Genomic DNA, 13,833 nt, shown 5'->3' with positions numbered 1-13,833 from the left:
GAAATAGCATCAGGCACGTACTGAAGTCATCAGACTAGACAAAATATACAAACTAAAATCAAATTTGTGTTGGAGATGTCAAGAGGTGGAGGGAATGATGTATCATGTATGGTTGGGATATGGGAAAGACTTCTGTTATTTTTTTCTTTATTTCTTCATTTTCATTTTCATTTTTTTCCATTGTGTTTTCTAATTTTTCTAATTTCCCGTCAATTGTATTTAAACTTAATTTACTAGCCACCTAATGAGCACCCATTGTTCACTCCCCGTCCCCAGTAGGCTAACAGAAGTTGAGCCACACACCCTGATCTTATTGTATACTACAATAGCTGGGAGGAGCTACTTAGGAGAATATAAATTTAGAACCAGAATCAGCTCTGGCTGATAAAGTGCCTTAGACATGTGAGTTCATCAGCAGGGCGAGGAGACCAGGGCACCCCATTCTGCCCAATGTAATCCCTAACTCTTAATCAGATGACAAAAACGACAACATAACCAACCATGCATGTAGAAAGTCAGTAGGGACTTGGAGGAATTTCCAATGTTTTGCACCCTCGGCGTATGTATGATTATCTCCCCATGGGGCAGAAGTCATGGGCATGTCAGAGGTGCAATGAGTTCCTGGTCCACTGGGATCAAGTTCATTCCTTTGAGGCCAAGGTGGCAGAATTAGAAAATGTACGAGAAGCCAAGACAGTGGTGGAGAAGGCCTTAGGGGAGGTGGTAGCTAGGTCCTGCTCCCACAACGACAACCCCACTGATGAATTTTGGAATGCATCCAATTCAGACCAGTCCCTGACATTGGATGCTTTTTTGTGAACCAGACACTCTTCACATTAAAAGAAAATGTTGTTATAAGCAAGCCTGGAAGCAAGCTGGTGGTGTAATCTAGAGGCAAACCCAATATTTCCTGGAACTATCTTCAAAGAGGGCAGATCACTGCCATGGTCTTGCCGGCATTCAAAAGTGATAATGGGATTTAGGATAGTTTAGCCCTCTGGGAATGGGGAGATTTATCAGTGCAGTGGACAATGTACTTCAATTAAGTTGATATTCAAGGGAGTATTTGGATAGTGACAATTTTGTATCCAGGAATACCGCCAGACTACAGAGCTGCTCCTTCCAAGGATGTGCAACACTGCCCAGAATGCAAAGCACCTCTTTCTTTTCAGGATTCAACTTCAGTAGTGTGACCTGCATTTTTCTGACCCACATCCACACAACAGCCAGTTCTATCTCTTGCTTCTTTCTGTCACCAGAGAACTAAAGCTGTCACTCACACACAGAGGGAGACACTTTTCCCCAAAACCAAGACCTTCCCTTAAGCCCTGGAAGTTTTTTTTTTACTACAGGCATGAGTTCCCTCCTTTTCCTTCCTCCCCCTTCCTCCTTGGCCTGCCTTCAGGACCTTTAGAAACAACAGGGTTGGCCCTGTTGATTTGTGCCAGATTGCCCCTCTTAAATGGGACATTCCAGGATCCAAACAGAATCCAGGATTGGCTTCTGTGATCCATGATGTCCCACTTAAAATGGGACAATTGGGGGTATGAGATTGTCAGGAGAACTCATTGACACCCCCAATTTTATCCTCACTAGAGGGGACAGTACGCTTGTGGCGTTTGCCCTCCTAGGTTGGTGACATCATACTGGGTTCACAAGGCTTGGCTAATTGTAAAATGTCTAACCTATAGGAACCCAAGGGGAGGAGTTAGAGTTAGAGTTGTTAAGAAGTCAGTCTGGAGTTAGAGAAGGGGGAGGGAGGATAAGTCTGTGGGTTGGGTTAGTTTGATGTGAGAGAGTGAGAGAATATGTTAAGAGGAGTCAGTTAAACAGTTGGGATAATCAGTTAGAAGGTGTTAGGAAGGTATAGGCCGATAAAGAAACTAAGATTAAGAAACTGACAAGAAAAATTATTTGAAACCATAAACTTGTTAATGCTTATAAAATAAACTTGTTTATTTGGTTTAATGTTAACAACTGTCTGGACTCAGTGTGTACCCGAGAGAAACGGGTTGGTGGCAGCGGGGAAGCAATCACAGTGGTGGCACAGGGATCAACAGACGGTCAAATGTCCGGGGACCCTGTGTGATCGCCACAACGCTGTAGACTTGGGACTATTGGTGTCCAGCAATGCAAGCCATGGTCAATATTTGTTGTTCTAGGGTTAGTCAGTTGTGTTTAATGAAGCAGACAGTGTCCCAATATAAATAGCCACTTACTGGAAAGAGTTTTCCCTGCTTCTTCCTAGAGACACCTCTGAACATTCTGTAAGTATCAAGCGTGCCTTTCCCGATGCTGCTACAGCAGAGGGTGGCTTGGAGGGTACCATGGGGGTGGTCTGTGTGCAAATGGAGATGTCAGGAAAGGAGAGAATAGGAGCAGGTATGAAAAAGGAGGTGATAGTGAAAAATGGGTTGAAAAGGAGGCTGAGGAATAGAAGCAGCTTTAGAAATGGGGAGTTGCAAAGGGTGGTTAGAAATAGCATCAGGCACATACTGAAGTCATGTAGGTGGTACATGACTTCCGTCAGACTAGCCAAAATATACAAACTAAAATCAAATTTGTGTTGGAGATGTCAAGAGGTGGAGGGAACGATGTATCATGTATGGTGGGGATGTGGGAAAATAAAAACATTCTGGAGTAACATTCACAAAGAACTAAAAAAGATGTTTAGGACATCATTTGAGAAAAAGCCAGAAGCGTTTCTACTAGGCTTAGTCTCAAAAGACATCCCCGGTGATAAGAAAAATGTGTTTTTATGTGCCACAGCTGCTGCCAGACTACCATTAGTCAAAAACTGGAAAGGGGACACCATTCCCTCAGTAGCAGAGTGGCAAAACAAGCTTTGTGAATTGATAGATCTGGCTAAAATGACAGCAGCTACTAGATTCCAATCAAATCAAAAATTAAAGAAAGAATGGGAATGTGCGGAAGAATACATGACAAAACATTGTTTCAAAACAAATGTATTCATATGCATTGACTGAAGTTCGTAAAGTTAAGGTTAAAAGAAGAAAAGTGACTAATGGGGAATATGTAAATAATTTTCCTTAACACAATATTATAGTAATGAATAATATTGAAAGCTGAGCATGGATGGAGCAAAGTCACAATGGTATAAATCAGAAAAACGAATAGACAGTAATATATATGTTGATAGCATGTATTGTAAAGAATGATAAAAGGTGTAACTGCATGTAACAATGCAAAATTAAAATGAAAGATAAAATGAAAAAAGAAAAAAGAAATAGCATCAGGCAAATTTTGCTGTCTTTTACCTTATTCCATTTTGGGTTATTGATAAAGGTTTTAACCTGTGCTTTTTCTGGGGGCACACAGTACCGGCACCATTTATTTATTTTTTAATTGTTAAATGTTTGGAACTTCCTATAGCAACTTCATGATGAGTCTTCATGATGAGTGCTGGCACGTTTGTTTCCTTTTTTAAAACAAAAACATGGGTTTTAACAAAGATCACTTTGTCCCTAATATTCTGCCCAAAGGGGGGAAAAGTGGGTTTTAAAAAATTTTCTGCCAGAATGCCAGACAATAGCTGAAATGCAAGCCAGAATCCTCCGCACAACAGTACCAGAGAAGATTAAGAGATCGGAAACGCCAAAAGCAACAAATAAAGATTGTCTGCCATGTTAATATAAAGTAGACATAAACGCAATGCCAAAATCCTTCATTGTATAGTTGAAATGATCATTTTTAAATGTGATCCCCTCCCCCCAGAGAACTTCCAGAGGAACACAATGCCTCACATCTACCTGTCTTTGCTTCTGGCTGGCCTCTGTGCTTTTGCCCACTGTCACCATACTCTTGACCACAAGGAGGACCATGACCATTCTCCTCTTGCTGAAGGTGACAGAGATTTGCCTTCTGTGAAGATGGTCCAAGGAAATGCTGACTTTGCCTTTCGATTCTACCACCATGTCGCTTCAGAGACCTCTGAGAAGAACATTATCGTTTCCCCTCTAAGCATTTCCGCAGCGTTGGCCATACTGTCACTAGGAGCTCAAAACACCACATTAAGTCAGCTTTTGTTAGGACTTGGCTTTAACCAGTCAGATACCAGCGAGCAGGAAATACACGAGGGTTTCCGCCATCTGTTACACATGTTGAACCTCCCCAATGCTGAAATCCAGCTGAGCATTGGGAATGCCCTATTCACAAATGACCAAGTGAAACTCGTGAAGAAGTTCCTGGATGATGCCAAACATTTTTATGAGGCAGATGTTCTTCCAACTAACTTTATGAATCCTGCAGTAGCTGAAAGTCAAATCAATGGATATATAAAGAACAAAACCAATGGGAAATTAGATGATGTTGTCCAGGGTCTTGACCCAGAGGCTGTGATGGTTATTGTGAACTATATTTACATGACAGGTAAGTCAGATGGACTTGTTTTATACACGTTTTGCTTCTTAGATGTTCTTTAAACTGAGAAGTTTAAACTTTAAGTTGTGGTTCTAGGTCCAGATTTGTTGGTGCTTTAGTCTGGAATCATCGTCTGCCCATTGTGTGAGCAGAAACGTCTCAGACGTCTCCTTAAATCTGTCAGAAACTTGACCTCCACCATGATCAAAACAAATCAAATATATTGTGATACCCATTTTCCTGGAAATGTGATTCAACAATTGGGCACTAAAGTAGAAACAGAGCTATAAAAACATGTGTCTCAAGATACCACTAAAACATAAGCGTTTATTAAATGCTCTGAGTATGATAATATATAATAATATTACAGTGGTACCTCAGGTTAAGTACTTAATTCGTTCCGGAGGTCCGTTCTTAACCTGAAACTGTTCTTAACCTGAAGCACCACTTTAGCTAATGGGGCCTCCCACTGCCACTGCACCGCTGTTGCACAATTTCTGTTCTCATCCTGAAGCAAATTTCTTAACCTGAGGTACTATTTCTGGGTTAGCGGAGTCTGTAACCTGAAGCGTATGTAACCTGAGGTATAGTATAGTATAGTATAGTATAGTATAGTATAGTATAGTATAGTATAGTATAGTATAGTATAATAATATAATATAATATAATATAATATAATATAATATAATATAATATAATATAATATAATATAATATAATATAATATAATATAATATAATATAATATAATATAATAAATATAACATAATAATAATATATTGAAGAATTAAATAGCCTTTTTTCAACATTGTAATCCACACATCTGTATCTGACCCAGTTCCGCCCGTCACTTACTTGGCGATCCAGAAAGGGGTAGCACCAGCACCAGCAGTAGCTTCTACCCACTGTTTGATCAGGTGCATGGAGGAAAGAGGCTCCCCACCAGGGGAGCCTTGCAGAGTGCCAGAGTGTGGAGTTGAGGGACGCCGCCACTTCATCCAAACCCCTCCAGCCATTAGGATTAGGGGGTTTGGATAGAAGCTATACAAGTGGTACCTCGGGTTACAGACGCTTCACGTTACAGACGCTTCATGTTACAGACTCTGCTAACCCAGAAATAGTACCTCAGGTTAAGAACTTTGCTTCAGGATGAGAACAGAAATCGTGCTCCGGCGGCGCGGTGACAGCGGGAGGCCCCCATTAGCTAAAGTGGTACCTCGGGTTAAGAACAATTTCAGCTTAAGAACGGACCTCTGGAATGAATTAAGTTCTTAACCCGAGGTACCACTTTAATAGCTAAAATAAGGCTGAACAGTAGCATCTGTTCTCTTTTGCCCCCACATCTTAGAATGATGAAGTTACTGCATTGCTTACCTGGAAGAGGCAAAGCTTTATTAACATATTGTTACAAAAGTGGTGGTGGGGCACTCACACTCTCTGCCGAGCTGCAGCAAGAGCCCATGGGGTTCTCCTTTGGAGAACTGAGACACAGGGAGATTGTAGTAGCTCTAAGAAACATGCTTTATTCACCTATTTACACTTTCAGTCTGCATGGTTTGGTTTGCTCTTTCTCCTCACTCCCCTCCATGACATGTATGCTGTTATTGTTATTTCCATGAGCCTTTTGGAAAAATCCTTTCGATTCTCTGCATACAAGAGAAGGAGACTTCTATGTGGATGAGGAAACAACGGTCAAAGTCCCGATGATGAACAAAGACAGCCGGTTCGAGACTTACCGTGATAACATCCTATCCTGTAAGGTTGTGAAGCTCCCTTACAAGGGCGACGTTTCAGCATTCTTTATTCTTCCTGACCAAGGAAAAATGAAGCAGTTGGAAAATGCTCTTAGCCTTTTGTTAAAATGGATGAAATTGGTGAAACCATGGTAAGAGATCATAGTGGAAAGTATGTAACACAGAGACACACTTTTCAATGCATGTGCAAATATATTGCTGGGTGTTTTGAGGGATGGAGTTAGGCTTTATGATCCCTTCTAATTCCTGGATCAGTGAACGATTCCATTGTGGAATTAGCCAGGACAGGACCATAATGGCCCCTAAGTATGGGTCATTAGTATAAAAAAGGAAGTTGCTTTGTGACATAATCTCCTTTTCCTGACTGGTGGTGAGAAGGTCAAAGGCCAGGGGAAATGTTTGTGTGTGGGTTTGAAGCAGGCAGAAGCCAGAGAGTGCGAGCCATGCCTGATTTCTGTTGGAACCCAATGTGATGACTATGGGATAAACAAGACCATCTTGACCACCTATTTAGGGAAGTTTTTAATGTTTTATAGAATCATTGAATCATAGAGTTGGAAGAGACCACAAGGGCCATCGAGTCCAACCCCCTGGTTTATATTTTATCGCTGCTTCTTCTTCTTCTTCTTCTTCTTCTTCTTCTTCTTCTTCTTCTTCTTCTCCTCCTCCTCCTCCTCCTCCTCCTCCTCCTCCTCCTCCGCCTTCTTCATGTTCTGTTGGGAGCCGCCCAGAGTGGCTGGGGAAACCCAGCCATATGGGTTGGGTATATATTATTATTATTATTATTATTATTATTATTATTATTATTATTATTTATGTGGTGTTAGGCGAGGGGCAATATATCTGATGGGGGACATGGGTGTAGCCACAGGGGCAGCTTCCCTGCCTAAAAAAGCAAAAACTGACCAATTGTGTCGCAGATAACTCTGTTTTGCCCCCATAACATAAAGCCTGCCCCACTCTAAAATAAATCCTGGCTACTCCCTTGATGGGGGACACGTCATGCTTCTTCTGGGTAGTTCATCCACTATTGGTCCATCCCCCCCTGCACTCAGCTCTCTTCTGTGGCTTCTAGCATGTGGCTCAGCGTGTGACAATGGCCACACCCCAGGAACAGCCTTTATACCCTCACCTGGCTATATCAGGTGAGGGTAGTCATAGTAACAGAGCTATTTTAGTCCTGTCTATTCATTTCATTGGGAATGAGTGGGACTAGTAGTGGATACAATCCCATTGTTACAAAAATGAAACTAATATATTCCTTTTTAGCAATGTTATCATGGACTACCATTTTTAAATTTAAATCCTTTTAGCAATTATACTCTAGCCATAATGTAAATTGTCATTATTTGTATTATGCACCCCACCCCATGCAATACCTCACTAGCCTCTGGTTCTTCTTTCAACAGGAGAATAGAGCTTGCCCTACCAAGGTTTACAATCTCTAGCAACTATGTTCTCCAAGAGATGTTAAGAAAAATGAATATTACAGAGGTATTCACAAACAGAGCAGACCTCTCTGGAATTACCGGGAAGCCTGAACTGAAGGTTTCCAAGGTAGGTTCCTCCAAGAGCCAGTGTGGTGTAGTGGTTAAGAGTGGTAGTCTTGCAATCTGGGGAACCGGGTTCGCGTCTCCGCTCCGCCACATGCAGCTGCTGGGTGACCTTGGGCCAGTCACACTTCTCTGAAGTCTCTCAGCCCCACTCACCCCACAGAGTGTTTGTTGTGGGGGAGGAAGGGAAAGGAGAATGTTAGCCGCTTTGAGACTCCTTTGGGTAGTGATAAAAGTGGGATATCAAATCCAAATTCTTCTTCTTCCAAATTCACCCTCTTATCCAAAGGCTCTATATTTTCTTTCACCCTGCATTTTAGGCCAGAGGTACACTTGTCTGAAGGTTCAGATGTATATAATTTGGGATTTAGAGTACTTGAACCACGATCCCATCTCTCATGGAGAGGAGGAGCCAAACATATTTTGTATGCCAGCTTTGCTTTAAGACAGTTGAAGGGAAGCCCCAATGCAGTTGGTCTCCCAACAGAACTTATTGAGAGACCCTGGAGCTCTACGTCTTCCTTTTCCCATCTTCCTTTTCCCATCTTCCTTTTCCCATCATGCCCGACCCTTGGTCATGTAGCCTGGGGTTGTGGGGAGTTGGGATCTAACAACATCAGGAGGGCCAGCTTCCTCACTTCTGAATGCTAATGAGCAGACAATTAGGTTACATTAGCTTTGCGAAGACTGCAGTTAGCAGTGGGGATGGAGGAGGAATGTAATTTATATGTATTACGTACCTGCTTGTATACTTGTATTACGTACTTGTATTACGTACTTGTATTACATACCTGCTTATGTCTGACCTGCTCATGCGTTGTCTCTTTTTAAAACAAAGAAACAAACAAAGAAACAAACAAACCTTTGATTAACCATGTGTGTGTGTACACATACACTATGTTTCTGCAGCATATTTCAAGAATTTAAAATCTGGAGACAAAAGTCAGGTTTTGGAGGGGAATGAACCTCAAAGTTGCTGAGCTTTTTTTGGGGGGGGGGCAACCATCAGAACAGACAGGGATCTTGCTTCTCATCATCATTAAGGGAGAGGCAAGTTTTTCTGAAAATTCCATCACTTCCTTGAAGCTGACTGATACAAAAATATGATGCTTAGAGATTATTAGGAGGACTAGATTAATAGCTAATCAGAATGAGAAGTGACCACATGAAGCTGTTTCTTAAGACATTCAATGGATTTGTCTGTTTCGAAGAACTAGATTTTCTCATACTAAAACCCTGCTTCAGTCATTATGTTGTACTGAAGTATTGCTATCTTTCTTTGCAGGCTATTCACAAGGCTTACTTAAATGTCCATGAGAATGGCACAGAAGCTGCAGCTACTACTGTTTTTGAAAGTGTCCCCTACTCCGTACCCTCTGAAATTAAGTTCAACCGCCCCTTTCTGATGGTAACTGTTCATGAGAAAACTGACATCATCTTGTTCACAGGAAAAGTGAATAATCCTACTGAGACATGACTGAACAACTTGTGCTTCAGCACAGAAAACTTTGGTTTCCAATATGAGGCATGTTTGAAAAGATGCTTTTAGGTATCAGGTACTAGGGCCATTGCTATAACATGTTCCCAAACAAATTAAACACTAGTTGAGTTGTCTGCAAAATCATTTGGTGTCTTCCTTCCTTCCTTCCTTCCTTCCTTCCTTCCTTCCTTCCTTCCTTCCTTCCTTCCTTCCGTCCATCTTTCTGTCTTTCTTCACAGACTTAAAAATATGCAGTGTATTTCAGGGGAACAACATGAGTGATTGAGTTACTGAAATCAAGCCAGGAGTTTCTTTCCTGGCACCTGTGGGTTCAATGGCATCTGCAAAGGCTTTCACTGGTGCCCCTGGGTAGGAACCCCAAAGAGAGCTTTCAAGAATAGTAATGTTCTCCCCCCCCCCCCCAGAAAGAATGTTATGGGGCTAAAAGTGAAGTTCCTTCAAACAAAGGCTGGTACAAGATACTGCATACCACAGATACCAGTCAGGCCCCCAGTGATAAACCTGGATTAATGAGTGCCCACACGTGCACAAAGCAGAAAGTTGCAGACCCAGGTCATGCATTTCCCCTGCCACTTCACCATGAGGACCAGAAATGAAGGGCACCACACAATCAGTATGGGATCATATCAGGCCACAACTTTATTGACTACAGATGAAGAGGTTTGGCCTAGGCAATGGGTAACAATTTATTTCTGGACCGTCTGCCAGAATGCATCACAAGTTTTACTCTTTTCAAGATGAATTCTGGTCTCACATTTTCAAAGTAAGCCCAAGGTTACTTTGATCATGACTGTGATGCATGGCATGAACAAAGATATGTTTGACTAGATCTCCCAATTATTATCTATCTGTTCATGTAAGAGTCTTAATCAATGGAGGGGGGGTAGAATTGGATCTGAGTGGTGTATATATAATTTTTATTAAATTTTCTATTTTACAATTTCAACTAAACATTTTACATAAAATATCAATGACTTCCCTTCTTCCCTTTCCATGGTTCATTTTGCATTTCTTGTATCCTTGTATATTTTTCAAAAATTATTTCAATTGCTTTTCCATTATTCCATCTGTCAACGGATTATTCACACTGTTGAATTTATCTTACTGCTGCCAGCATTTTCAGCTGTACACAGTTATTTTCCATATAATCACTAAATGTTTTCCAATCTTATTTTTCTCTTATTCTATACGTTAAGTCTGCCAGTTGTGCATATTCAGTCAACTTAAGTTGCCAGTCTTCTTTAGTTGAGACCTTGCTCACTCTATAGACTAACTATGAGAAGAAGTTCCAGATTGATAACCAAAGGGTGATCATCTTGAAAGAAATCCTGATGAGAATATTGAAAAAAAGAGCCAGCTATAAAGCTCTGACAGAAACCTTGAGAAGTAACAGAATAAGATACAGATGGGAGTATTCCAGAAGGCATTTCATTTACTCATAAAGGGAAAAAACAAAGATGTAGGTTTCCAAACGAGGCAGAAATGTTATTGAGGGGGGGGGCATTTAAAGATAAAGAGATCAAGTAGAGATAGGTAGCCGTGTTGGTCTGCCATAGTCAAAACAAAAAAATTCCTTCCAGTAGCACCTTAAAGACCAACTAAGTTAGTTCTTGGTATGAGCTTTCGTGTGCATGCACACTTCTTCAGATACCATCTGAAGTGATCTGGTATCTGAAGAAGTATCTGGTAAAGATGAAGAAGTGAAAGGAGTGATGGTTAAATGGGATAGAGATCTTGGTCATAATTTAGAATATGACAAATGGTTAACACTCTGGAAGAAGGGTATGAAGTTTACAGCATGTGCTGCTCTCCGAGAGAATCTAGAAAAGATGATGTACCGTTGGTACCTCACCCCGGCAAGGCTGGGGAAGATGTACAAAACCGGAGACAACACCTGCTGGAGGTGTAAAACCAAGGTAGGAAACTTCTTTCACATCTGGTGGACCTGTGATGTGGTGAAAAAATTTTGGGGCCAAATTTACGCGGAATTGAAGAAAATATTGAAATATAATTTCCCCAAAATACCTGAGGCGTTCCTCTTAGGCATGATCGGTGAGGAGATTAGGAGTGAAGACCAAACCTTCTTCCAGTATGCCACCGTGGCAGCGAGGATCTTAATTGCGCAAAACTGGAAATCCCCTGACATACCCCCGATTAGAGATTGGCAAGTGAGATTGTTTCAATACATAGAGCTAGCGAGACTGACACAAAGAATTAGGCATCATAATAACGCAAAATTAAAAAATGAGTGGAACAAATTTATATGCTATATCGAAGTTAACCTGGGAATTAGTAATATAACAGTAGACGGTACTTAACTCCTACGATGTATAAAATTAGTATAATGATATCTGCAGAAAGATTATAAGATTACTTAATCCTAAGCCGAGCTGGACGGAGGTCCATTGTTCACAAATTTGTTATCTTCTTCTCTTTTTTTGCGCTCTTCTTTGCCCTTTTTTCCCCCTTCTCTTTTTTACCTTTGTTGTATGTTGTATGTTTGTATGTTGTTGTTTTTTCCGGTTTCTTCTTTTTTTGTCCCTTCAAAGTGTGTAATATATTTTAAATTGCTCAATAAAGATATTTGTAAAAAAAAAAGAAAGAAATTACAGTGGTGCCCCGCAAGACGAACGCCTCGCAAGACGGAAAACCCGCTAGACGAAAGGGTTTTCCATTTTGGAGGCGCTTCGCAAAACAAATTTCCCTATGGGCTTGCTTCGCAAGACGAAAAAGTCTTGCAAGTTCCTTCAGGTTTTTTCCCTCCCCCTCCTTTTCCTAAGCCGCTTATCAGCTGATCCGCTGATAAGACGCTTAACAGCTGATCGCTAAAAGCCGCTAAACTGCTAATAGCGCTAATCCGCTAAGCTGTCAATGGGCTTGCTTTGCAAGACGAAAAAACCGCTATACGAAGAGCCTCATGGAACGAATTAATTTCGTCTTGCGAGGCACCACTGTAATAGGCAAAACTAAAATATCTCCATTAATTTTAATGGATGTGCTCTGAGCAGGACTACAACTAGATAAAGCTGAAAGAATGTATTAAGATCTCTATATATGCACACATAGAATTGTAGAGTTGGGATGGACGTTGAGGTTCATCTATTCCGAACCCCTGAAATCCAGGACTATGCAGCTGTCTCATACAGGGATCGAGCCTACAATCATGGATCCAGAATTGGCCTCCACAATCACTTTGCGGACTCATTGTTAAAATCGTGTATATGGAAGAAAATCTTACTCGGCTATTAGTGATCGCCAAAGAAGAAGCTTGGCATTATCAGCACTGTGCTATAACCAACGGAATTGATATATTCAAGTGCAACACTCTTTCCATGACTGCATGCTCACTTACCGTGGTTTCAGTGAATTCATCCATTTTAACAAAATGTCTTCGTTAGGAGCATTTTCCAACTGCTCCATTTGCCCTTGGTCAGGAAGAATAAATAATGCTGAAGCATTGCCCTTGTAAGGGAGCTTCACAACCTGACAGGATAGGATGTTATCACGGTAAGTCTCGAACCGGCTGTCTTTGTTCATCATCGGGACTTTGACCGTTGTTTGTTCATCCACAAAGAAGTCATTTTCTTTTGTCTTCTGAGAACCAAAAAGGTTTTTCCCAAAAGGCTTATGGAAAGAACAACAACAGCATACAGGTAAAAAGCCATTTCACAAACTCTAAAAGGAATATGACTTTTTGGAACAATAAAAACTATGTTTTTTCATTTCTGGAAATTCAGTCTTAGGTATTCCTAGTGGATTTTAGTGCAGGAATAAGCAAAAAGAACTTACAACAGTGTATAAAACAAGTCCTCATGACTTACCTTTCAAGAAGATATAATTTACAAGAACCATTACAGCCTCTGGGTCAGGCTTCTTGTAAACATTAACTAATTTCCCATCAGTTTTCTTTTCAATGTAGCTATTGATTTGACTTTCAGCTTCCTCAGGATTTTTGAAATTAGTTGGCAAAACTTCTGTCTCATAAAAAGTTTTTGCATCATCCAAGAACTTGTCTAGGAGTTGCACTTGGTCATCTGTGAATAAGGCATTCCCAATGCTCAAGTGGATTTCACCATTGGGGTTGCTTAGCATCTGGAAGAGATGGCGGAAACCTTCGTGTATTTCCTGCTCACTGATATCTGACCAGTTAAAGCCAAGTCCTGACAAAAGCTCACTCAGCGTGGTGGTTCCAGCTCCCAGTGACACCATGGCAAACGCAGTGGAAATGCTCAAAGGTGAAAAGAAAATGTTATCGTGAGGAGTTTCGGAAGCAAGCTGGTGACATAATCTAAAGGCAAACCCAGTATTTCCTCGGGCTATCTTCAAAGAGGGTAGATCACTGCCATGGTCTTCCTGGCATTCAAAAGTATAGTGGCAGTGGGGAAAAACACAGAGCCCAGCAAGAAGCACATATAGGTAGGTATGAGACATTGTTTTCCACTGGAAGTAGTCTATACAGAAAGAATCACATTTAAAATTTCTCATTACCATGACATAATGAAGAATGTTTGCAGTTGGGTAGTGTCTATTAGCTTACTAGCTGCATGAGTTCTTTTCTACTAAGGCAAAACACCAAGTGTCCTCACGATATCCAAGGTCACTGGACAATCGACGTTGAACTGTGTTCATCTCACACAGAGCTACCAC

At 41.0% G+C, this 13,833-nt stretch overlaps 1 protein-coding gene and 1 pseudogene across 4 annotated transcripts in view; one reads left to right on the top strand and one right to left on the bottom strand.

Annotated features, from left to right (window-relative positions):
- LOC309371121 (kallistatin-like) overlaps nucleotides 1-9,306 on the top strand; it is a 38,056-nt gene extending 28,750 nt beyond the window's left edge. The window contains exons 1-5 of one of the 3 annotated variants that reach the window (XM_081913754.1): nucleotides 2,160-2,267; nucleotides 3,736-4,389; nucleotides 5,999-6,263; nucleotides 7,542-7,689; nucleotides 8,971-9,306. In XM_081913754.1, coding sequence (XP_081769880.1) covers nucleotides 3,756-4,389; nucleotides 5,999-6,263; nucleotides 7,542-7,689; nucleotides 8,971-9,162 — 1,239 coding nt within the window. In that variant the 5' untranslated portion in view covers nucleotides 2,160-2,267; nucleotides 3,736-3,755 and the 3' untranslated portion in view covers nucleotides 9,163-9,306. Of the gene's footprint in view, nucleotides 1-2,159; nucleotides 2,268-3,735; nucleotides 4,390-5,998; nucleotides 6,264-7,541; nucleotides 7,690-8,970 lie in introns of those variants that run through there. The other 2 variants (XM_081913755.1, XM_081913753.1) reach the window with 2 other exon arrangements.
- A 3,228-nt stretch (nucleotides 9,307-12,534) lies between these two features.
- Nucleotides 12,535-13,617, bottom strand: LOC309353357 (serpin A3-6 pseudogene; annotated as a pseudogene). The gene is made up of 2 exons: nucleotides 13,042-13,617; nucleotides 12,535-12,810 (listed from the first exon to the last, which is right to left on the bottom strand). The product of its transcript is annotated as a serpin A3-6 pseudogene (transcript).
- Between the last annotated feature and the right edge of the window lie 216 nt (nucleotides 13,618-13,833).

Source organism: Podarcis melisellensis (assembly GCF_964234715.1).
Source record: "Podarcis melisellensis genome assembly, chromosome: 1".
Classification (NCBI taxonomy): Eukaryota; Metazoa; Chordata; class Lepidosauria; order Squamata; family Lacertidae; genus Podarcis; species Podarcis melisellensis.
Note: the sequence above shows the minus strand (reverse complement) of the source record. Positions and strands in the feature narration are given on the sequence as shown.